General features: G+C 43.4%; 1 protein-coding gene across 1 annotated transcript in view; it reads left to right on the top strand.

Annotated features, from left to right (window-relative positions):
- The first annotated feature begins 2,335 nt into the window (after nt 1-2,335).
- The window catches only part of SHCBP1 (SHC binding and spindle associated 1), a 70,076-nt gene continuing 45,596 nt past the window's right edge, over nt 2,336-26,815 (top strand). Inside the window, exons 1-5 of the mRNA XM_033940263.1 lie at nt 2,336-2,818; nt 6,107-6,277; nt 11,048-11,163; nt 15,306-15,514; nt 19,859-19,951. Of these exons, the coding sequence (XP_033796154.1) occupies nt 2,473-2,818; nt 6,107-6,277; nt 11,048-11,163; nt 15,306-15,514; nt 19,859-19,951 (935 nt within the window). The 5' untranslated portion in view covers nt 2,336-2,472. The remainder of the gene's footprint in view (nt 2,819-6,106; nt 6,278-11,047; nt 11,164-15,305; nt 15,515-19,858; nt 19,952-26,815) is intronic.

The following is a 26,815-nucleotide window of genomic DNA, read 5'->3' as shown; positions in this document are numbered from 1 at the left end:
AGTGATTCATTAAACGATTTCCTCAACACCGATTGGACTTGCCGATCAGAAAAGAAGCGACTGCTGAAGCCCAGTTGCTTCTATCCTTGCCGACTCTTCTGTCCTTTAAAATCACAGGCTCGCAATGCTTTTAGCAAACTATATAAAAAAGGAATTTTTCTTTTTTATATATTGTACAAAATGCATTGCAAGCCCGTGGTTTTAACTTGACACGGCTCCCCTCCCCGAACCAAAAAAAAAATCCCCCCTCCCCAATGAAGCCTGCCGCCGCTGCCCACCCACTCCCTCTCCGCGTGCGAATGAATATGGCAGGAGAGATGCCAACTCCCTCCTGCCATTGCAAATCCTGCCTGGCCTGGCCCACCAACCTCCCCGTGCCTTCAGCTAGGCCGGCTGGCTGGGCCCTGCCCACCCCCCTGTGCCTAGAAAGTGACATTGAAAGAAGAGTCAAAGCTGGTGTGAGCAGCAGGTGAGGGTTGCTGCTTGTGCCCAGAACTTTAAAGAGTTATGGGGGAAGGGAAGGGGTGGGGAAGGAGTGGATGGGAGTGGGGTGGGAAGAAGAGGGCGGGGGAGGGGCGCCACTGCCCCAGGTACCTCTCACCCTCGCTACACCACTGCTCTGGGGTGAGCACTCTATAGAATAGTGTTGGATGACAAATTTGATGCTCATCTTTGGGAACACAAACTGGGCACGGATCATGCCATTCTATAATACTGTAAGCACCTTTGGTGAATGCCCCTGACCCTCCCAAGCCCCTCCCATATTCACACTCCCTTTTGAACTGCACACTATCTAAATTAGGCATCCATTGTTACAGACTAGAGTGTAGCCACATTGGCGTCAAAATCATAATTAATGCTAATTATGTGCTTGCTAGCTCCAATAATTAAATTAAATTATTGGAGCCCATAAATTATTCTGGGTGCCAGTCTTGGATCTGTGCACAAATTATGGCAACCTTTATAGAACCTGGGGTCATGAGCACATAGAAAGATGCGAGAAACACTGGGATTGAAAGTCATAGATATAGCCTCAGAATACTTTAAAGCTGAATCTGCTTATTTTTATGCTGCTGTATCTGTTTAAGTAGATAAATTATCCATTTAAAGCTATGTCTGATTTTTGTCCTACATCTACACAAAAATGGGGTAACTGGCACCTTAATTTAGGTGCCCCAATATCATGTGCTTAATGCAAAAGTCCTGGCACCAAGATTCTGTTATAGAATGTCAGTGTACCTAAGTGTACTTGTGAGTTTATAGAATACTATAAATTATGTAACTGTGAGATATACTCATGGCCTGTTCCAGCTATGCCCATATGTGTTATGCGGCTCAAAATAAAAAAAATAAAGACACTGAAAATCAGTCATAAGTCAGCACTTGGATGTCCTAATTGCTGGGACGTTCAAGTGCTGATTTCAAAACTGTCTTTCTGGACATCTTGCAAAGCGTTCTAGCTGCTGTGCATCCAAAGATCTCAAGGGCATGTTGAGAGGTGTGTTATGAGTGGGCTTTGGATGTGCTTACACTTGGACATCCTACATTTATAATTGGACTTTTCCCAAGAAGTCCTGGAAGAATTTAAACATTCTGAGCTAGACCTGTTTTCAAAGCATCTAAATGCCAAAGAGATATTCAAACTGATCAGGTGACCACTCCACCAGTGGCCACTAACCCTCCAAAAATATGAATGAAATAATACGTACCTATTTCTAGAACAGCAGCATCTTTATGAGAAAGGTTAGTAGAGCATCACACAGGTGTCATAAGTAGCCTGGTGGATGAGCCATAGAGATGAGGAAGGACCCAGGTCCACAAGCCTCTCTAACCAGTACTAGTGTGAGCCCATCAAAATACTACTATACTTCCATATAGGTGCCATCTGCAGCCATAAGGGCTATTGGGGTGGTAGTATAGTAGTTGGGGGGGGGGGGGGAGGGGATTTGGGAGAGCTCACCCTTTATGTGATGTTCAAAGCAGTGCCCTCTAAGGTGCCCCAGTGTCCATTACAATGGTCTAGATTTGGATGTTTTCAACTTAGACATTTCTGTGGTCAAAAATGGGGAATAAAATTAGGACGCCTAGTTCTCACCTTAAAACTCAGCAAAAGAGGTTGCTTAGTGGGAAGTAGAATGGTTTTACTTTGTGGTGTTATTACCGACATTATTTTCATGGGGGAAGCGAGGGCTGCTTTCTCAACCTCCGGCCTGCAGATGGCGAAGTTAAGCGCGCGGCAGCGCCGTCCAGTTTCGGCTCTGCTCTTGGTTTGCGGCTATGTTCTTGTCTTTTAACACCAGCCAATCACAATCCTTCGATCGTAACGTCACGGTGAGGAAAATAGCGAAGCCCGGGAAAATTTGAAAAAATATACCTCTGCGGGTGCGGCTAGATCAGGAAGTGGAGGAGGCGGGTAGTAGAGACACGGGGGACACCGGCGCTGGAGGAGGAGGGAGGGGAGCTCGGTGCCCCATGGCGACGGAAACGCTTTGCGCTGAGTCTGAGGTGCTGGTTTCCGGTTCAGAGGAGGAACGAAACGTAGAGAGCATTAAAAGCGAGAGCCCGGTCGGGGACGATGGGAACCTTCAAAGCGAGAGCCCGGCCGGGGGCGATGGGAACCTTCAAAGCGGGAGCCCGGCCGGGGGCGATGGGAACCTTCAAAGCGGGAGCCCGGCCGTGGGCGATGGGAGCCAGGCCTGGGGAGATGGGAACCGCCAAAGCGAGAGCCCAGCCGGGGGAGATGAGCATGAGCATCTCCAAAGCGATAGCCCGGCCGGGGGCGATGGATCTCTCGCAGATTTAGAGCTTCTCAAAAAAGGTAGTTGAGCCGCCTTGAGTCCTCTTTAGCACTTCTTGGGGTAAAATCCCAGACCGGGTTTCAGAACTTCCAAACGGCTACAGTTCTAAAATCAAAATGACTTAAGCCGAGATGGTAAAGGGCAGGGTAGGGAGAAAGGGATGTTCCTAGTTTGGTTGATCTTTACAGTTCAGCACTAGTTTTATTGGCCAGCTATGCGCTGATCAGAGTAGAAACGGTTTACCAGGGCTGATTTAGGTTTTATCTTTTATTTACACTAATGCCATAATAGTAACAACAACAACAAAAAAAATTGCCTTAATAGGGAACTATCTATATATAATGATGTGAAAAAGTGTTTCTTCCCCCCCCCCCCCCTTTCTGGTAATATCTCCTATATAGGAGGGCAAATAAAAAATTAAAGGCAATTGTTAAATAACATGATAACCGGAACAGAGCTAGCAAAATGCAACATATGTACTCATACATTGCCTGTTGGATTTTTTGTCCTTGCACAGTGCAGCGCTCGACCTTTAGTCAGAAACATGAACGCTCTATTGCAAGATTGCACCACCAAAGAACAACTTGCGGTAGTGCACTTTTTTGGGCAGAGAGAGTGAAACCTGTGGAAATTTGCCATCGGATATTGACTCAGTATGGACATAGCACTATGAATCAATGAAAGGTTTGAGTGGATAAAAAGGTTTAAAGCAAGAAGAACAGGTGTAACTGACGAAAGTCATTCTGGTTGGCCATCAACATTATGCACACAAGAACACATTGATGGGGAGTATGCCTTATAACAGTTTCTCCTATGGATATGCATCTGCCATAATGCATGATGACTTAAGATACAGGAAAGTCTGCACACAGTGGGCTCCCAAACAGCTTATTGATCTGCACGGTCAACAGCATGAGGAGGTTGCCACCCAGCTCCTGAAATGGTATGAAGAAGATCTGAGTATTCTGGAGAGAATTGTCACTGGTGTATACCTGACTGGGCCTCCGCTTGTGCGGATCGCCGGACTCGATGGACCATGGGTCTGATCCGGAGATGGCAGTTCTTATGTTCTTATGGGTGCATCACTGCGACCTGGAGAGCAAAAGACAAAACATGATGAAATAAAAGAAGCAGTGCTTACCTGGCTTCAGGGGCAGCCGAAAAACTTCTCTGCAGGAATGTAGAAGCTAGTTGAATGATACAACAAATGTGTCGTCTTGCACAGGAACTATGTGGAAAGTGATGTTGAATTGCTCACAGTTACTTCTATTAAAGTCGTTAAATGTATTTTACCTTTACTTTTTGATTTACCCTTGTACATGTCACATATTTATTATTTATTTGTTCATTCAATTTATATACTGTTCTCTCAGAGAGCTCAGAATAGTTTACGTGAATTTATTCTTGTACTCGAGCATAATTGAGTTATGCAGCAAGACAATGATATAAAATATAAAAGCAAGCCTGCATCTGAATGGCAGAGGAGAAACAGTGTTAAAATTTTTTTGATTGGCCTAGCCAAACTCCTGACTTGGACTCACTAGAGATGCTGTGGCAGGACCTGAAACCAGCAATTCACGCACAAAAAAAAAATCTATGAATGTGTGAATTAAAGCAGGTCTGCAAAGATGAGTGGGCAAGGACATGAAAGACATCAAATTATAGGAAGTATTTGGCTACAATTATTACTGCTAAAGGTGGTACAACTAGTTCCTAAGGGTCGGGGTGGTTACTTTTGCATATGGGTGTAAGATATGCCTTAAATGATGTAATAAATAAACTGTTCTATGGGTTACTTGGGTTCTCAAGTTTATTTAAAATTTCTTGTACCGCCCAATCAACCTTCTAGGCCAGTGGTTCCCAACCCTCTCCTGGAGGACCACCAGGCCAGTAGGATTTTCAGGATAGCCCTAATGAATATGCATGAGACAGATCTGCATATAATGGAGGTGCCAGGCATGCAAATCTGCTCCATGCATATTCATTAGTGTGGCGCAGTGGTTAAAGCTGCAGCCCCAGCATTTTGAGGTTGTAGGTTCAAACCCACAGCTGTTCCTTGTGATCCTGGGGAAGTCACAGAGGATGAACACAGAGGATCTAGAACCAGAAAATATTATTAAAAATTGAACTAAGGCCAGTACTGGGCAGACTTGTACTGTCTGCGTCTGTATATGGCCATTTGGTGGAGGATGGGCTGGGGTGGCCATTTGGTCTGTGTCTGTATATGGCCATATGGTGGAGGATGGGCTGGGGAGGGCTTCAATTGCCGGGAGGGTTTAGATGGAATGGAGTAGGTTTTAACGGAGATTTCAGCAGTAGGAACCCAAGCACAGTACCGGGTAGAGCTTTGGATTCTTGCCCAGAAATAGCTAAGAAGAAAAAATTTGAATTGAATCAGATTGGGCAGACTGGATGGATTATTCGGGTCTTTATCTGCCGTCATCTACTATGTTTCTATGTCACCTAATCCCCCCATTGCCCAAGGTTCATTAGATAGATTGTGAGGGAGGGGTAGTTATAACTTTCTTCCACTGAATGATATCACTATTAATGACACAACACATTTGTTGGAAAAGGAACTCAAAATACTGGGGATTATTGTTGATAATAAAGTTATAAGTTTCTTATTTTTGAAGCTCAAGTTTCTGTTAAGGTGTTTAGAGTGCTATGGAGGCTAAAAATTCATTTTAATTTCACACCTTTAGTCTTTCAAATAATAGTCCAGGCTTTTAGTCTTAACTTGTCTAGATTATTGTAATATATGTGCTGGTTGTAACAAAAATTTGATGCAGATATTGCAGAATATAGCACCACTTGACACAAGACTCAAAGAGGCAGCCGGCAGCATGGGACGTATTTCAGGGGGATTTTAAAAAGCTACGGAAGGTGGATGATTTAAAAAGGTACTTGGGGGGAGGGATTATTTTAAAGGTTTAGAAAGGCTGCCCCATTTAAGTAAGCTGCGCCCCGCCCCATAGCCTATACAAACCTTTGTATAGGCTGTGGCCTCTATGTGGGGAAATACGTAATATATGGCCTGCGGATTCTGGATTGAGTCTGTGTGGTTATTCAGGGCTAATGTCCATGTTTAGAAACACTTTTTTTCTCTTGGCTTCTTGTCTGTTCAGGTAGGTCTGGTAGAGTATGGTATATGGAAGTCTTCATGTACTATCTAATCTGAATTCTGAGATGATGGTGGCTTTAATATTTGAATGAAATAATCTGCATTATAGATAATGTACAGAGTATAGCAGCACCAAACTCTGGGTTGGATATGAGATATTAACAAAGGACTTGATGTTTTTCAGAGCTGTTTCAAGATGAAGACGACACTAGCAGTGATTATGGCAGTCATGATAAACCTGGAACTGCCTTACCAAGCCTTATGCCAAATGGGAATATGCTTTTCCCAGAAGTTTTCCAGACAAATCATCTTCTCTTCTATGAGCGCTTTAAGGCCTATCAGGATTATATTCTAGGTGAGGCTCTTTTTACACTCTGTGCTGTCTCTCCTCTTTTTGTGGGCTGATCCCAAAGACTGCATAGAAGAGGCAGCTCTGAACCTCGCTGTCTCATGCTTGATGCTTGGCGCTTCTGACGGTGGTATTTCTGGATAAAGCATTGCTGGTTGCTGTTTGGATTATGGCATCAGTTTATGCAAGGTTTAGAGCAAGCCTTGATATATTTTCTTAGAAGTTAGGATCACCCCCAAAATTAGGAGCTGGCAGCTGAGACCTCTCTTCACTGAAGTTAGTTTTGAGATAAGGGGCAGCAGACATTAGTGAGGCTCAGATGCAGCTCTTTTCAGAACCTGATTAACTGTGCCTAAAGGAAATATAAAAAATAAATCGAAATTTAATATGCCACTGGCAGAAGCACATGGCCAAAAGACCTCCCTAGTATTTCACTCTGCCTACCCTGTCTTTTGTTTCTTTCTCACACATGCTCCCATACCCCTAGAAGTCTATCTTCTCATTTAGTCAGCTAGTTTTCAGCCACCCTAATAGGATACCAACCGTTGTACCCCAATTTTCCCATTGGCTGTAGGAAACAGAAGGGGGTGGGAACTGGCTGACCACACTTTTTGTCACGCTTTTGTCTATCTGCAGAGGCAGATAGAAAAGATTGCTTGACTTCATGTAAGAGAGAGGTAAAGAGAGGCATGGAGGACAGTGCAGGGGAAGGGCAGATGGCACAAATATAAATCGAGATGTGATTTTTGATGTTTGGCCAAATATTCTAAGTTTATATTCAAGTATGTGCATAGTAATTGGGCATATCAGGCATAAAGAGAACTGAGCTGAAGATTAAAAAAAAAAAATAATTCTGTACTGGTCTATATTAATACAGTCAGTGTCCTCATAGTTTTTCCTGGTTGATATGCAAGAAACTTAATAGGTCTTCCTTATCATCCAGATAGACCAGTCCACTGGGTTATAGCCTTTGACCAGCAGATGAAGGTAGAGAAGAGACAGACAAGTTCTGATGATACAATACAATAGTTATTCTCTGAGGTCAAGCGGGCATTATAGAAACATGATCTAATCTAATCTTTCATTTGTGAATCGCACAAACCTATTCAAGCTCTAGGCGACTGATTGGATATCAAGTGAGGTAGGGGGAAAAGGGAGGGGCAAGGGAAGCAAGAAGAGGGGCCTCGGTGGAGGGAGGGAAGATAGGCATAAGCAAAAAGCATTAGTTGTCGAAGAGATGAGTTTCCAGCTTTTTTTCGGAATGAGATGTAGTTGATCTCCTTCCTGATTGCTTCAGGGAGGTCTTTCCAGGTTTTTATATCCAAGTAGGTTAGCATGGCGTGGAAGATTCTCTTGTAGTGGAGGTTCTTTGTGGATGGCAGGTTTAGCTGAATTATGTTAAGGATTCTTCTGGATGTGGACCAAGCCGTTGAGAATAACTGAATAAGGGGGGGCAGCTGAGTTTCCGTGTAGTATGTGTTGTAAGATGCATGATATTTTGAAGTTGATCTGGGATGATATTGAAAGCCAGTGCAGTTGTTTGATGAACGTTGAGATTGAATCATGTTTCTTTAGGTTGAAGATCAGTCTTACGGCTGTGTTCTGTATGAGCTGCAGTTTGTGGATAAGGGTGGTGTTGATGCCTAGGCAGGCGGAGTTGCAGTAGTCTAATTGATGCTAAACCATTATCTGGATGATCAGAGCAAAATTATGTGGTGAAAGTATGGCCTTGTGAATCGTAGTTTTCGCATAGTGTAGATGGTCTTTTTTCGAAGATTAGAGATTTGTAGTTCCATCGTGAGAGTGTCATCTTAGATACATCCGAGCACTTTAGTGGATTTCTCCATTGTGAGGGTGATGCCAGAGTGAAGGAGGATGTTTTCATAGCGTTCTGTTGCGTGGTGTAGAAGCAAATGGCTTTGGTGGCGTTAAGTTTCAATTTGTTGATAACAGATAAAGGCCAAATGGCCCATTCAATCTTCCCATCCATAGCAACCACTATCTCACATGTGGGTGATGTCATCCATGGAATTCAGTATGGATACTATCAAGTGCACTGTCACTTTAAATTTTAAGGCATTGCCCATACTGCATGTGTGCTGGTGCCTTCCTGCCCAGCATTGACTTCTGGGGCCTACAGTTCAGTAATAAAGCTAAGGTGAGTGGGTTGTGAGAATATAATGCCTGCTTGTCCTCGGAGAACACCTAGTACAGGTAACAGTTTTTCCTTTCTCTGAGGACAAGCAAGCATATCTCACATGTGGGACTTCCAAGCTACCAGGATCATGACTCTGAATGAGGATAATGGATATATCAACATGATGCTAGCAAAACCCAAAAGGTTTGGAGGGGAAAGTTGGTGATCAGGAAGTAAATAGATTTTGTAGAACTGCTTGTCCAAACTGACCGTCTCTCCTGGAGTTTTGCTCTAAACCACAGGTGTCAAACTCAAGGCCCATTGTTTGAATCCGGCCCGCCTGGCTGTTTTATGTGGCCCACAATGCAATGCGGCGTTTTCATTGCCGCCCCAATGTTATCTTCTGGCCAGCTCCCTCCTCCTCACTGCCACAGTGCACAAAGCAGCGGGCGGCGGCTCCTACGTGCGTCTGAACTGGAAGTCTCTCTGACGTCACAACGTCAGGGAATGCTTCTGGATGAGGCATGGACGCGCGAGGAGCCACTGCCTGCAACTTGGTTCACACTGTGGCAGTGAGGAGGAGGGAGCTGGCCAGGAGATAACACTGGCGATGGCAATGAAAACGCCGCATCGATTGCACCACGAGCTGCATAAAATGGCCAGGCGGGAGCCGGCCAGAAGGTAAGACACCTGCTGGAGGGAGGTACCTAGTTGAGGCACAGCATGGAGGGAGCGAGACAACAAAAGTTGGAGGAATGATTTTATTTTCCATTTAGTCATTGAATTGTGTCAATTTTGAGAATTTTCATCTGCTGTCTACATTTTGCACTGTTCAGGTAGAAATACACTTGTTTCTTTTTCTCTGGGGTTGTACTGCATACAGAGTCTTGAATCTTAGGGTTTTGTTTGTATATATTAGTACTTTTAGTTTTTGGTCCCATATTTGCATAGGGGTTATCTGTGTTCTGGTAGGAATGAATGTTGAGAAGCATACATACAGTGTGCTTTGTATAGTTTAATTTTGTGGTTAAGTATTATGTGTTGTTAATAAGATTATATTGTGTGTGAATATGAAAAATGAATGAAAAAAATGTTGTTACAATTAGTATTATGGGGGCGAGGTCTGGCCCGCAACTTAGCCTGTGTTTTGGATTTCAACCCCTTAATGTGATTGAGTTTGACACCCCTGCTCTAAACAGTAGTGGCCGCTTTGCAGATGTCCTCAATTGAGGTGGAGAACAAATTCGTATCAAGTTACCGGTACATTAAATTACCCGACCTCAAATACCTAAGGCATTGCTTAAATCGTTTTTCATGCCCTTACTGGGGTGGTATATTCATCATTGGGCTTGGTAAAGTGACTAGTGCTGTGTATTTTTAAATTATTTTAAATAATTACAATAAATATAAAGTGCATAAGGTGCTATAGGAAGTAAAACACTTATCTTTTGTGCCCCATTAGGGGCTATGCCTCCTTCTATTAATACACCAAACTTTTTGGAAAACAATGTCAGAGCAACAATCACAAGCACAGAAATGAGCTACCAAGGCAGTCATAGTTCGGACATTGTGGGCATAGCCTTGGATGCTAAGTTTAGCACACCCTGAGATAGGGAGGGGAGGTCTTTTATAACAATAATATATCATAGATGCTCTAAACAAATTCAGGCAGCACATGCTAGTTAGAGGTAATCTCTCTCTTACCTTTAACAACTCTGGAGATCCGGGCCCAAGCAATAAATATGGACCTGCCTGGCTCAAAACAATGTGCAATAAAAACCATGATAGCACTTAGGCTTTGCCTCTGAGGGTGAGGGATCACAGAGAAGGTGAGTGCAGTTGCTACATAGAGCCCAAATCAATGCCCTCCACATTGCATTTGTGTATATCCATGGCAGCAGCCCTTGTAGACTAGTAATAAAGAGCTAATGATTAATCTAACCCATAATAACTGTAGGTTAACATCCACATAAGATGATGATTATGATGGATCCAGTTAAGAGTTGGTAGCTTTTGTCAGAAGATCTCTTATGGTGTCTCAACCCTGAGGAAACTGTAAATTGTGAATCATTCTTTGAGCTTTTGGAAGATGACTTGATAGGAGCAGAAGTAGAGCTCAGGACAGAAAATTATCTTTATAAGGGCCCTTACTCCTTGTGTCCTCTCAGCTTGCATGCCAAGCTTTGCCCCTCCCCAACCTGAAGAACAGAAAACCATTGTGTGGTGCCATGAAAAATATTTCAAAGACCCATTCCTTGTCATCAACAGCAGATGAATCCAGACTAGTGGGATTACGTCCATCAACCAGCAGGTATATCAGCGAGATGAAAACCATGAATAATCAAAATCATGCGTGCTGAACCTGTGAATATGGAGGGGGACCTGTAGTTAATGCATTGTAGTAGATTTTGCTCTACTAATAGCATAGCTGTCCTCCCAAAAATGCTGGAAACACCCCCAACAGTTAATGCAGAGCTTTTGCTGTTTCAGCATTGTAACTGAATTTTTAGTGCAGCTTAGTAAATAAGGGTTTAAAGTGATGCAAAAATGCAGAAAAAAAATTGTCAGTGATGCCTAAAACCTACGTTGTATTATTTTAACTTCTTTCAATTGATGAGGTTTTATTTTCTTTCCTGCAGCTGATTGTAAGCCCTCAGAGGTTCTGCAGTTCACTATGGAGTATCTGGAGAAGTTCCTCGAGCCGTCTGGCTGGGCAGCGATCTGGCGGACAAATGTCTTTGAGGTGCTGGTTGAGGTAAATTAAATTTTGTTAAATGTAAAGGTATTGTAACAATTGGTCCTAGAGAATCAGAGAGGTTTATGGGTTGTGTCTCAATAACATTTTTCTGCTTTTGAGCTATGGCTTGACAAGAAAACAAGGCATTTATAGTATTGTATTTGGAAAGACCATTCTGCTATAAAAGGAAGAACCGGAATGGTCTAAGAAGGCCTGGGGTACAGGAAATATCCGTAAGTTGTCCATTGTGGTGGTTTATGCAGATGGTCTTTGGACTCGGGTTCAACTGAGCAGGTTGTGAATGCAGTATTTTCCAGGGAAACTAGGAAGTTATAGCCCTCATATAATTGTTACATAGTGGCCAAATTTAGGGTCTAAGATTTTCTAGTCCTCAAAGGAGTGCCTAATGTATGGCTCCCAGCCAGGTGCTATAACTGCAATGACCAAACCAGGTATATGGAGAGGATTCTCTCGCTCCCTCTTTCTTCTTTTTCCCCTTGTGCACATATCTCAAAGTCCCTCCTTGAGGGCTGCAATCCAGTCGGGTTTTCAGGATTTCCCCAATGAATATGCATTGAAAGCAGTGCATGCACATTGATCTCATGCATATTCATTCATTGGGGAAATCCTGAAAACCCGACTGGATTGCAGCCCTCAAGGAGGGATGTTGAGACCCTTGCGTCTACACCCATGTCCAATAATATTCCCTTTCTCTTCCCCTCCCCGATGTCCCAACAGTTCTCCTCTCTCTGCCACCCCACCTATGCAACTTGTCTTGCGCCCTCTTCTGTTCAACAACTCTCTCTGTCTCCAGTGTGTTTCTTCAAAAGTCCATGGGTAGCAGTTCTTAGATGCTGCTGGTTGCTGACCTAGAAGCCTTGCCTCTGACATGTTCTGCTTGGAACGTGTCAGAGAAGGCTTCTGGCAGTGTTTAGGAATCACTGCCGCTGTCTTTTGGGCAGAGAGCAAGTATGGCTGTACTGAATTTTTCTGAACATAGGAGGAGGTGGTTCTTGGACCCTGGGTGAATAGAAAGGTCACAGAGAGGCTTGCACATTCCTGTGGGATTTTCATAACCATGAAGAGGATCCACGCCAACCTGTTCCTGTGCAGCTTTCTAATGTATATATGCACACTCGAGTAAGAGGGAACTGAGCCTCTGGGCCAGCGACATCCTCAGACCAAGCTCCTAAACCCATATGTACTTTCCATAGGTAAATTCTAATAGCTGCTTTGTCAGAAAAACTGGTGGAAGAATATGCTGTGAGTTGTTATCTTCTGTGTCAGGCTCCCTGTAAAGTGGCAGTTCTCAACTCAATCCTCGGGACACACCCAGTCAGCTGGGTTTTCAGGATATACACAATGAGTATGCATGAGAGAAATTTGTATGGTCTGCTTATCTCATACACATCCACTATGAATATCTTAAACTGACGGTTGTGTTTTGAGGACTGAACTAAGAACTACTATATGAGGGTGAGTTCTTTTAATTAGCTGGTAACAGAAGATGGAGGGGGTGACTTGCTAGATTCAGATATCAAAAAAGGGGTGGGGGGGTTATTCTCCATTGTCATGAAAGTCAGTAGAGCACAATTACTCAATATAAATGGCATCATGAAAGGCTTAGACTAGTTATCGGATTTTATGCTGCTTATTCTAGGAATAAGCAGTGGATTTTTCCCCAAGCTATTTCAATAATGGCTTATGGAAATTATCCAAATCTTCTTTTTTTAAACACTGCCTAGCTAACTGGTTTCACAACATTCTCCAACAATGAATTCCAGAGTTTATACGTTGAGTGAAAAAATATTTTCTCTGGTTTGTTTTAAATCTTCTACTTGTGCCTATCTTTGAAGGGATACTGATTTGTTTTTATATACAGTGGTGCCTCACACAACGAACTTAATTCGTTCCAGGAGCAAGTTTGTTATGCGAAAAGTTCGTTATGTGAAACGCGTTTTCCCATAACAATACATGTTAAAAAAAATAATTCGTTCTGTAGCATAAAATATGCTAAGATGACATAAAAAAAGATAAATTTTTGGTTATTATTTTTATTTAGATACATCTAAAAACATAATTGTTTTTTAAAACAACACACATTTTTTAAATTTAAAGACAGACTAAGTAGAGTCTAATTTTACAGTGAGAGGGCAGAGTCTCAGCGGCAAAAACTGGGACTTAACTGTTCATTTTTTTTTTTTTTTTCTACCGTGTTTCCCCGATGATAAGGCAGGGCCATCAAATAAGACAGCCCCCCCTTTTTAGAAAAAAATGTAAAATAAGGCACCCCCCCGCAAATAAGCCACCCACCGATACCTGCGCTTACCCGAATCGGGTGGTACGGTGGGTGACTCCGTGTGGTCCCTGGCACCCCCGACACGATCGGGGCAAGAGGGAGCTCAAGCCCTCTTGCCCCCCCGACTCCCCGACACGATCGGGGCAAGAGGGCTTGAGCTCCCTCTTGCCCCGCCGATTCCCCAACTCCCCGACAATATCGGGCCAGGAGGGAGCCCAAGTCCTCCTGGCCACGGCGACCCCCTACCCCCACCCTGCACTACATTACGGGCAGGAGGGATCCCAGGCCCTCCTGCCCTCGACGCAAACCCCCCCTCCCCCCAACGACCGCCCCCCCCAAGAACCTCCGACCGCCCCCACAGCCGACCCGCGACCCCCCTGGCCGACCCCCACGACACCCCCAACCCCCCTCCCCGTACCTTTCTGTAGTTGGCCGGACAGACGGGAGCCAAACCCGCCTGTCCGGCAGGCAGCCATCGACGGAATGAGGCCGGATTGGCCCATCCGTCCCAAAGCTCCGCCTACTGGTGGGGCCTAAGGCGCCTGGGCCAATCAGAATAGGCCCGGGAGCCTTAGGTCCCTCCTGGGGGCAGGGCCTGAGGCACATGGTCGGATAACATTTTTATCTTTGTTCTCCATGCCTTTCCTAATTATTCCTAACATTCTATTTGTTTTCTTAGCTGCTGCTGCATATTGAGCTGAGGGTTTCAATGTATCCTCAACTATGACACCTAGAACCTTTTTCTGGGTGGTAACTCCTAGTGTGGAACCCTGTATCATGTAGCTATATTTCAGATTCCTCTTTTCTACATGCATCACTTTGCGATTGTTCACATTACAAACCAAAGAGAATTGACCCCAGGAAATCCACAGCGATAAGAATCCAAGAGAAACCAAGAAAACACTATGAAGTGACGATGATCCTGAAATGGACTTTAATGAAAGAATCAAAGTTCCAAATACAGTGGTGCCTCGCATAAAGAACGCCTCGCACAGCGAACGCTGCACACAACGAACTTCATGTCATGATTCATACAACGAACTTCGTTTCACACAACAAAGTCGCCCGAGCTTCCACGATCGCTGCCGATGTATTGCATCCTTCCGCGCAGGCGCTGCAGGCAGTCGTTAGTCACTGCGCTTAACGCGTTTCACATAACGAACTTTTCGCATAACAAACTTGCTCCTGGAACGAATTAAGTTCGTTGTGTGAGGCACCACTGTATACAATAAAATAATCATCTTGAAAAAATAGTAAATAATCCACATACAAATCAGAAGGACATAGTCCGCTAGTAGCACAGGACCCAAATGACCTTTTGATTTTTATGTGGATTATTTACTATTTTTTCATAAGGATTATTTTATTGTATATTTTGAACTTTGATTTTTTTCATTAAAGTCCATTTCAGAATCATCGTCGCTTGTTTTCTTGGTTTTGCTTGTTCACATTAAAAATCATCCTCTTGCAACTTAACAACTTTGGACAACTTTGTGTCATCGGAAAATTTAATTATCTCACTGTTAAAGCAGCAGTCCCAGCACAGACCCTTGGGGAACCCCTCTATTTACTCTTCTTCCATTGAGAATATTAACCATTTAAACCTCTGTGTTTTTCTATCTTTCCACTAGTTCTTAATTCATAATAGGACATTACCTTCTATCTCATGACTTTCTAATTTCCTCAGAAGTCTTTCATGAGATATTTTGTCAAAATCCAAATACAGGATGATACAGGAATGGTAGAGTTTTGCCTGTAGGTGCGGGGGGAGGTGGGGAGGGGGTTGCTCCAGATGGTCTCCTGAGATTCCCCTCCAGTCCTAAAATTTTATATTCATATGGTTTTCTGTTCTGACTTCCAGGTGGTAGATGTGGAGTACAGCACGCTGAAGGCTGTAGTGAGGCTGAGTGAGCCTTTCCTGTGTGAGTCAAACACTCAAGCCTTCACGGAGGAGTGCCTGAGAGAGTTGCTGAAGGCAAAGGAGCAGCGGGTGCCACTGCAGGAGCTGTGTGTAGTTTTTGATGAATCGGGAGAATTTGATCAGACAGTACTGGCAATAGAGCACATCAGGTACGAGAGGGTGTGGAACCTTAGGTTTTGCAGCTAGAACAGAGTCCGTGGTGAGGAACTGGAGGTCTGCTTTCATCCAGCTTTCCACAAACTCAGTCGCAGAGGTGACAAACTGCTCAAATTGATTTAGAAAATCAAATTGAATTAGAAAATTAACTACAGAGACTCTGATAGCAGAGCCTAGCCACAAAGCAATCCTGTTTCACAGCCCCAAGATTTCAGTTTCAAGTGAGAAGAAAGCAACAGAAGTCTAATGATGTATAGTGGAGTTCACTAAACAAACTGCCTTCCAGAATGCCTCTGAGCTCAGTCTGTATGCATGAGATAATGTTATGAAGCATTTTCTGTGTGTAAAGCAAGAGTTCTCAATCCAGCCCTCGGGGCACACCTGGCCAGTTAGGTTTTCAGGCTATTCACAATGAAAATGCATGAAATAAGTTTGTATGCACTATCTTCATTGTGTGCATATCTATCTCATACATATGCATTATGTAATTTTCTGAAATTTGGCTGGGTGAGAACCTCTGGCACAAAGCATTTCTTAAACATGGGAAAAAGCTTTACGAAACTGTGCAGGATATTCTCATGTATAAAGTAGATATACCAAAAGATGTCATCTACGTTTTATGCAGAGCGGGGAGAGTGAGTTTTGACACAGGATTAAGCTAAAGTAAATGAATTTTGCCTTGATAAACAAAATTAATTTCATGGTTCAAAACTGGAAAAAAAAAGACATGTTTTGGAAAAATGCTCTTCAACTGGCTCATCCAGTCTGTCCAATTGCAATTGTAATTTACTAATTACTATTTCCAGTGCAATAGGTGAGACATTCTAGAGACATTTAGGTTATTTCCATATAGCTGCATGCTGCTGCAGAAGGAATCCACTCTGGATTTTTCACTCTGCCTCTGTTGTACTTCACTGGGCTCTCTAGCTCCACCTTCAGTTCTTTCTTTCTGTAAGCATGCCTGCAGGAGTGTTTTTTTCTGCTCTCCCCATTTTATTATTTTAAATTCGATGTAATTTCTTACCTTTTTCAGCTTGGAGCAAATTTCAGCTTGGAGCCAATCCCACTGGGTACCTGTTGGCCAGCCTGCATAATTTTCTCTGGAGCTCAGGGCCATCCCTGACATGGTCTCACCTATTAAGCAAAGGTTGAGTGCAGGCTGTTAGGCGCCCTTAGGAGGCTTGGTGGTGTCTTCGTGCCTCTGCCTGTCCCAGTGCACATCCGGTGGTCCGCAGGGGTGGAGGTGTAGTCAGACTAGGAGTCTGACTGGCAGCCTGAAGATCAGCTTTACAGCACCATTCCCAGCATTGTAGCAGTGAATTTTCTCATCCAGTTATTGTGAGAGAGCTGAAAACAGGCTACAGCACAGATTCTGTCAGATCACAGTGAGCACACAAGCTAAAAGCCTGTAAGAGGAATCGAAAGAATTTGGAAAAGTGGAGTTTTGAGTGTTTCTGAATGTTCCCCTATGTTCTCCCTCCTGAAAAATCCTAAAATCACCGTTTTTAGAGTTTGGGAAGTGTGAAAAATATTGCAATTCTGGCGCAAATTTTTTAATGGTGGCCATCTTGGATTTTTAGCAATATCTTTTTCTAAAGCTCCCTGCTTCTTCAAAACTGTAAATTTTGCCTGGAAACCTGCTGGGATGGAGTCCCTGGGCTCTCCTCATGTGGGTTCTTGCCAGAATTGCACAAATTTTAGCATTTTTAGAGCGTTTGTGAGCTACGTAATGCAACGTCCAGCTTAGCCTCTCCCCTGCTGAAGCAGATGACCAAATGCTCAGCTAGCCCAGTGGGGTGACTTTCGGGGCTCGGCACAGCTGGTAATTCCATCTGCCAGGCTGCGGACCCTTCGCAGCCTAAGATACGCAAATTTTAGTCATCTTAGGGTGATTCTATGCTCCAGGAGCCAGATACGTTTTCTGAATTTAGGAAATTTTAGTGCTCTGAACCTCAGAACCAGTGTTCTCCCCTTGTGCAGTCACAATCCACCTCCACAGCATCTCTCGGTGGTGTTACTCCTTTGGACATTTCCTCGATTCGGCCTGCCAGTGTGCTTATGCTTCCTGACCCTGATCTGGGAGGATCCTGAAGCGGATTACTTGCTGACCCCTTATTTGCAGGCGCAGTGCTTCCTGAGGCAGGAGATCAGGGACTGAGTGCTAGATCAGTGGATCCCTCTGGGATATTTGGAGCCTGGGGATGCTTTTGTGGTCCTGCGCTTATTTAAGATCAAGAGCACTGCTCTGGCTCAGGAAGCCCACCTTCTTGCTCTTTAGGCGGAACACCTCCTAGCACATGTGGTGGGAGTAGACAATGTTCAAGCAGACTTCTTCAGCAGACAGATTCTAGATCCGGGTGAATGAGCCCTGTCTGCAGCGGTAGTGAAGTGCTGGGGTTGGGCCTGCTTCAGCCTCCTAGCCACGGCAAGAATCAAGAAAGTGGATCACTTAGTCAGTCGCAGACCAAACCTAGAAGCGAGGGGCTAGATGCTCTGGTGTAGCCGTGGCCTCAGGAGATTCTCCTGCATGTTTTTACTCCTTGGCCGATGTTCGAGCAGATCGTTCGACAGATCACAGCCTATCTGGGCCATGTAGTTCTGGTGTCTCCAGATTAGCCTTATGGATATGCAGATCTGATTCATCTACGCAGGAGGTGCAGCCTTCGGCTGAGCGGCTGTCTGGACCTCTTCCCACTGAGTCTAGTGTCCTTGGAGGTTCTGAGTCTCTTTGCTCTTACGGCATAGCTCTTGAGCTCACAGCCTTAGAGCTCAGAGGATATTCTGCTGTGGTTGTTGATACTCTTCTTGAGTCCTAAGAAGTTGTTCACGATTTTGGCTTACGTTAAGGCTTGGAAGGCCTTCCAATCTTACTGATTCTCACCTGCCTTCAGGCTGGTCTGGATAAAGGGTTCTCTGTGGCTTCTCTTCGGGTTCAGGTGACTGGACTCTCTTTCTTGTTTTAGATCCCGAAAGTGTCTGTCCTCATTGTCTCTTCCTGCTGTCGCTGGATTTATACAGGGGTTTCTTTGGGTCAGACCGCCAGTTCAGCGACCTTTACCTGGTGCCATCTAGCCTTTCCGAGGCACCTTTTGAGCCCCTTCGAGATGCTTCCCTTTTGGCTTTGATGCTCGACCATTTTTCTGGTGCCATTCCTTCGGCGCAACATGTGTCAAAACTACAGGCTCTGTCTTGCAGAGAACCTTTCCTTTATATTTCGGAGACTGGGGTTTTTCTTTGGATGGTTTCTTCCTTCTTGCCAAAAGTGGTTTTCCATGTTAATCAGGAAGTGAGCTTGCCTACCTTTCAGCCTACTGGTTCCAGGACATATGGTTGACTGCTGAAGAAATTGGATGTGCACAGAGTTCTTCTGCATTATTCGGAGATCACTAACGAATTTCGTCTCTCTGACCATTTGTTTGTGCTGACTCATTCAGCTAAGCGGGGTGCTCCCGCTTCCAAGACCACAATTTCCAGATGGATCCATAGAGCCATTTTGTTGCTGGGAAACAGTCTTCTGTTTCCTTCAAGGCACATGCTACTAGGAGTGTGGCTTCTCGTGGGCCGAAGCTAGAGCTGTCTCCCCAGAGGAGATTTGCAGAATGGCAATGTGGTCTTCTTTTCTCACATTTGCCAAGTTTAAAGAGTGGACATGGTGGCATGACAGGACTCCACCTTTGGGGCCTCAGTCTTAAGGGTCAGTGCTGCAAGCCCGCCCTAACTTTCGGGGGGACTGCTTTTGTACGTCCCTACTGTCTAGAATGTCTCACCTATTACACTGAAAAAAGAAATTATGTACTTACCCTGGTAAGCTCTTTTCCAGTAGATAGGTGAGACATTCTAGACTCCTGCCCTTCCTGTGTCTACTTACAGTTTTCAGTCTGTTTATGCTTCTCCAAGCTGATTCTCGGATGCTGTTGGCTCTTGAGGGCTGGGAAGAATTTGTATATATGTTTCAATTTATCGGGGAGTAGTTTCTGGCTCCTTTGAAGCCTGTGTTGGCGGTTAATGGTACTGTTTAATTACTTTTGAGCAGATCGCTTAGTTTAAGCCTGTTGCTACAAAATTCACGTGTATTGGGTGGCTCTACATGCTTGGGTACTAACTGAAGGTAGAGCTAGAGAGCCCAGAGAAGTACAACAGAGGCAGAGTGAAAAATCCGGAGTGGATTCCTTCTGCAGCAGCACGTGGCTATGGGGAAATAACCCTACTGTCTAGAATGCCTCACCTATCTACTGGAAAAGAGCTTACCAGGGTAAGTACATAATCTCTTTATAGTTTGGGTGGTTTCTGGTTTTGAGTTTTTCTTCCTAGCATTTTTTCATCCTTTTGTTTTAAAGATTTTTCTATCGGCACATCTGGAGGAGATGGGATGAAGAGGACGAAGATGAGTTTGATTATTTTGTCAGATGTGTTGAACCTCGATTGAGACTGTGAGTTAATTTTCCTAATAGGCATTCTGTGTACTGTCTGTACGCACATTTTTTTCAGTTGCTCAAGATGAGTTATGGTCAGGTACTGAAGGTATTTCCTTGTCCCCAGAAAGCTTGTCTGTTTTAGTACCTGGGGCAATGGAGGATTAAGTGACACAAGCATCAGTAGGATCTGGCTTCCTTGGCTTTCAGTCACTGCTGTAACCAGCAGCATAGAGAATAAAGAATAAGGAAAATACGGTAGAGACACTAACTAGATAATTCATCACCTTGTCTGCAAGTTTGGAATTGCTGCTGCATTTTATGTGACTCAGGATTTATTTGTACTGATGCCCCCCACTTTACCCAGTGGATCATTTTGTCGATGACTACATATAAGGAGGGGGGAAGGCCTCCTTGTCTTTTCCTGAGGCTACAGGGGTGGGAGAAAGAATTTGTTTTTGGGACTCTAGTATAGAAACTATTTCTCCCAGCCACAATATTCTCTTAGTCTTATACTGAGATATTCAATTTAACAAAGGGCTAGTCATAAAGGGGCTGATTCTCGTCAGACCACTGAAGGGCAGCGGAGGTGTCCTACCACCACCTTACTTAATTGCTTTAATTGGTGATAATGCGGTAATTGACGGTGTCATTTAAAACCAATTAAAAGGTGATTTAAAAATAGCCACCGCTTAACAGCCTTCCTGACCAGCACCAATCTCCTTGGCGGCTGGCAGCACGCATTGATGCTGAGGCGTGGTTAGGGGCAGCACGAGACTTAGGCGTCACTATGCGCCGCTGACTGCAATTCTGATGTGACCCTGGGAACCGAAAATGTAGGCCTGTGAAACCCTGGCCTATGTTGCAAGTGCCTAGGGTCTCATCAAGCCATAATTCTGGAAGCGGCGCTTGTTGGTGATTGATATGTGGCGGATGCCACTTCCAGAATCAGCCCCAAAGTGATCGTCTCTTCTAGCTCTGCATGTACAGAAATCTAAATGAAAATTATTCAAAATTTGTGTGGGGGTTTTTTTTTTTTTTTTTGGAGTAAAACAAGCTGCACTTGAGAAAATAGCTTATACTTCAAGTGAAAATCGGTGAAAGTCCCCAGATATTCATGCTTCTGCAGAAAATGTCATGCTAGTGGCTTCAAAGTGCTTATCTTAATCACGAACTTTCCGTGAAGTTATAATATTCCATGAATGAAGTCTGCTCCTATGTGCAATCATACAAATCTTAGAACATAATCCACTCAATTTCTTTAAAACCCATTCAAATTCGCAACCTCCTCTCCCAAACTAATATTCCCACAGCACTACCATAAAAACTCCTACCTCTAACCACCCAGATACAATGTAAGGATAACAACCTTATCACCGAGAGCGTCAGCTCCTCAAGTACCTTCCCCCAACCACCAAAATGAAGCTACTATCACAAGCCCAGAACACCATACTGATACTCCTTATAACCAGCTGGGAAGCAGTAGCAAACAACATCCTCCCAACACCCCCCTCTACGACAAACAAAATCCATCACCCTAACAGAAGAATCTCAATAGACAGAAACTCGAACCAACAACACAGCATTCAACATCCCATCACTCAAGTATGGGGAAGAAGACCAACACACCCTAAGACCAAACCTCACCCTCACCCTAAATCACTCATCTACCCTAAAACAACTCACAATTATCATTCAGAAACCACTACACTTATATGTGCCTACCTAAACATCAGAGCCCTAGGCCCAGAAACAGAACTTATTAAAAACTGGATAATAAACGAAAACCTGGACTGCCTTTTCCTCACAGAAACCTGGCTAACTTCGGACCAGATCCCAGAATAACGGAAGCCTGCCCACAGGGATACAAAATAACAGTGGTCTGCAGAGAGAAAAAAAGAGGAGGACTAGCAATCCTAATCAAAGATATCTTAAGTGTGTATTTATAAGTTCATATGATTTTATCTATTACACTTGTTGTAATATGCCAAAATGAATAAAGAATTCAAAAACAAAGACATCCTAATCTTAAATGTAATTGAAAAAACATCCACCCCATACATGAACCTTCTAGCATGTCAACTCGCAGGCACCACACTAAAAGACACACTAAACTGCATGTTCTGTTACTTAACACCGGGAAACTGGAATACAGCAAAACCTGAATTTGAAGACTTCATTTACTAAAACTCACTAACAGAAACCTACAACCTTATCCTAGGAGATCTTAACCTACACCTTGAAGACCATTCATCTAAACAAGTAGATAACTTTCTCTCATTTCTCAACGCCTTATCCTTCCAAATGTTAAATCCACAAACCACTCATGAGAAAGGTCACCAACTTGATATCACAGCCTTCATGACTCATCAACCTTCTCTAACAGAAATTCATACATCTAATGGAACATGGACACGATCCCTCTGGTCAGACCACTACACATATGTTCTTATGTTCTTAAGTGTGTATTTATAAGTTCATATGATTTTATCTATTACACTTGTTGTAATATGCCAAAATGAATAAAGAATTCAAAAACAAAGACATCCTAATCTTAAATGTAATTGAAAAAACATCCACCCCATACATGAACCTTCTAGCATGTCAACTCGCAGGCACCACACTAAAAGACACACTAAACTGCATGTTCTGTTACTTAACACCGGGAAACTGGAATACAGCAAAACCTGAATTTGAAGACTTCATTTACTAAAACTCACTAACAGAAACCTACAACCTTATCCTAGGAGATCTTAACCTACACCTTGAAGACCATTCATCTAAACAAGTAGATAACTTTCTCTCATTTCTCAACGCCTTATCCTTCCAAATGTTAAATCCACAAACCACTCATGAGAAAGGTCACCAACTTGATATCACAGCCTTCATGACTCATCAACCTTCTCTAACAGAAATTCATACATCTAATGGAACATGGACACGATCCCTCTGGTCAGACCACTACACATACATCTTCAACATCAACTGGACCAAAAACAAAACCTTACTAAAATCCAAAAAAATAACTTACACCTCATGCAAACACATTGAACCCTCCAAATTCTGGTCTAAAATAGATGAAACAATCCAAGAAAGCAACCCCCTAGACTTCATTTCACAATGGGATAAATTGAGCACCAACACCCTTGATGAACTAGCACCAGTACAAACCAAAACCAGAATCAGCAGACGATCAGACAAATGGTTTGACAACTATCTACTACTCCTCAAAAGTCAATGTAGACAACTAGAAAGAAAATGGAGAAAAACTAACCTAGGTCATACAAAAACAGCCTGGAAAATAATTAACAAACAATACAAACTTCAACTAAAGGACAAGAGAAGAGCACACTACACCAGCCTGATAGGCACAGAAACCCAGGACACTAAAAAACTATTTCAAATACTAAAAGACCTAACAGACACCAAACCCTACCTAACCACAATCAATACCTCCCCCCACCCTCAGCCACCCTATTAGCAGAACACTTCCAGAGCAAAATTAAAAATGCCAGAGCTACCATCAATGATGCCCCAACCCACATTATGGAATTCACAATACATCCCACAGATAAAGACTCAACTGTAGCAGATAGAACATGGTCCCAATTCCCCAACATACAATGGCCCGAGTTCAACAAGCTCTACAAAAAGTACAGCCATGCTTCATGTGATCTCAATCACTGTCCTCCATATCTCTTAAAATCCTCCAGCACTAAATATCAATCTCTTCTCCTACATTGGATACAAACCACGCTCATAAACGGCATCTTCCCAACTGAATTCAGCAAAATCATCATCACCCTGATCCTAAAAGACCCTAAAGGACCAACGGACCATCCATCCAACTACAGACCCATTACCTCCATACTGCTATATGTCAAAATAATAGAAGGGCTAGTAGCCAAACTCCTCTCCAATTATCTAGAAGACCGCAATATACTCTACCCCATGCAATCCGGAACCAACTTCAGCACAGAGACGCTATTAGGATCCCTCATGGACACTGCTAGACAACACCTCAGTACAGGGGAAAAAAATGATGCTCATACAACTGGACCTGACCGCTTCATTCGACCTGGTGGACCATAACATCCTACTACAAATTTTGGACACAATAGGTATCACAGAAAGTATACTCATGGTTCGAAGGATTCCTAAAATCCAGAACCTACAGAGTAAAATCAGAAACTTGGTCAAACCCCTGCAGCGTACCCCAAGGATTGCCACTATCCCCTACTCTTTTCAACCTCTACACTGCCTCCCTCGGTGCTCACCTGGACAAACTAGGCCTATCTTCCTACAGTTATGCAGATGACATCACCATTCTCATACCTTTTGATAAACCAAAGCCCTCCATGACAGACACACTACACCAAACACTTCAAACAGTAGTGACTTGGATGAAAGATCAAAAACTGAAACTGAACCCAGACAAAACAAAATTTATCCTCCTCGAAAATAACAAAACCATAACCAACATAGAAATCAACGCAATTGACTACCCCATACAACCCACCCTAAAACTACTAGGAATAACAATAGACAGATGCTGCACCATGCAACCGCAAATCAATAAAACAATACAGAAATAATTTGTAGTTATGAGAAACTTAAAACAAGTCAGAAAATTATTTGAGAAAACACAATTTCAGCTCATAGTACAATCGCTAATACTAGGACTACTAGACTATTGCAACATTCTCTATCTCCTGTGCCCTATTACAATAACGAAACAACTACAAACAATTCAAAACACAGCTCTAAGACTCACCTACTCATTGAGGAAACACGACCACATCACAGAGGCATACCTCAACTCTCACTGGCTTCCAATTCCAGCAAGAATACTATTCAAATTCTACTGTCTACTATTTAAAACTTTAAACGGAGATAGCCCAACCTACTTGAACAACCGCCTCATCCAAACCACCTCAACCAAACATAGGAAAACTCACACCCCATTCACACACCCGCCAATCAAAGAAGTTAAACTGAAAAAAACTATATGATGGCCTCCTAGCCACTCAAGCAGCAAAAATAAACAACCAAATCGTCAACCTTCTGATAACGACCCCAGATTACAAAACTTTCAGAAAAGAAATAGACTATACTTTTCAAAAAATCCCTGAAAAAGTCCTAACCTCTCAAGCTTCCTTCTTTCATCCTTCTTACCCCCCGAACCCCCAAATCAACCTGCTCTACTCTTTTTTTTTTTCCCCCCAAAAGGACCAGAAACTTTTTGTAAAATACCCTCTTTAACTCTTTTGTAATCCGCCTTGAACCGCAAGGTAATGGTGGAATATAAATCCCTAATGTAATGTAACATAACATTAGCATGCTCATTCTGGCCATCAAGGCCAGTGTCCTGTTTCAAATACTGGCCAATCCAGGTCACATGTACTTGGCAAGATCCCAAAAAAGTAAGAGATTTTATGCTGCTTATCCTAGAAATAAGCAGTGGATTTTTCAAATCCCATCTTAATGTCTTATGGACTTTTAGGAAATTATCCAGACTTTTTTTTTTTTTTTTTAAACCTTACTAAGCTAACTGATTTTACCACATTCTCTAGAAATGATTTCCAGAGTTTAATTACACAACGAGTAAAGAAATATTTCTCTGATTTGTTTTAAATTTACTACTTAATAGTTTCATTGCATGTCCCCCTAGTCCTTGTATTTTTGGAAGAGTAAACAAGTGATTTGTATATACTCATTTTACTCAATATTTTAGAGACCTCTGGGCAGACTAGATGGGCCATTTGGCCTTTATCTGCCATCATGTTTCTATGTTATACCATCCCTCAGCCATCTCTTCTCCAAGCTGAACAGCCCTAGCCACTATAGCCTTTCCTCATAGGGACATCATCCTATATACAGTTTGTGGCAGATACACTAAGGGGTCCTTTTACTAGGATATAATGGACGCATTAGCATTTAGCGCACTAAGACGTCTTAGTAAAAGGACCCCTGAATGATGCAAATTAGTCTGTGGATGCTTATGTAACCGTTATTTATTTATTTATTCATTCAATTTTCTATACCGTTCTCCCAGGGGAGCTCAGAACAGTTTACATGAATTTATTCAGGTAACATAGAAACAGAAGGCAGATAAGGGCCACGGCCCATCTAGTCTGCCCACCCTAATGACCCTCCCCTACCTTTGCCTTGTGAATAGATCCCATGTGCCGATCCCATTTGGCCTTAAAATCAGGCACGCTGCTGGCCTCAATCACCTGCAGTGGAAGACTATTCCAGCGATCAACCACCCTTTCAGTGAAAAAGAATTTCCTGGTGTCACCTCGTAGTTTCCCGCCCCTGATTTTCCACGGATGCCCTCTTGTTGCCATGGGTCCCTTGAAAAAGAAGATATCTCCCCCGCTTCGATGCGGCCCATGAGATACTTGAACGTCTCGATCATGTCCCCCCTCTCTCTGCGCTCTTCGAGTGAGTATAACTGTAGTTTGTCTAATCGTTCTTCGTACGGGAGATCCTTAAGTCCCGAGACCATCCGGGTGGCCATTCTCTGAACCGACTCCAGTCTCAGCACATCCTTGCGATAATGCAGCCTCCAGAATTGCACACAGTATTCCAGGTGGGGCCTCACCATGGATCTATACAAAGGCATAATGACTTCCGGCTTACGGCTAACGAAACCCCTGCGTATGCAACCTATGATCTGTCTTGCCTTGGATGAGGCCTGCTCCACCTGACTCAAGCATTTTTCCCTATTGGTCCTGGAGGGCTCACAATCTATCTAATGTACCTGGGGGGATTAAGCGACTTGCCCAGGGTCACAAGGAGCAGCATGGGTTTAAACCCACAACCTCGGGATGCTAAGGCTGTAGCTTTAACCACTACGCCACACTCTCCCCTATCATA

Source organism: Geotrypetes seraphini, chromosome 4 (assembly GCF_902459505.1).
Source record: "Geotrypetes seraphini chromosome 4, aGeoSer1.1, whole genome shotgun sequence".
Classification (NCBI taxonomy): domain Eukaryota; kingdom Metazoa; phylum Chordata; class Amphibia; order Gymnophiona; family Dermophiidae; genus Geotrypetes; species Geotrypetes seraphini.
Note: the sequence above shows the minus strand (reverse complement) of the source record. Positions and strands in the feature narration are given on the sequence as shown.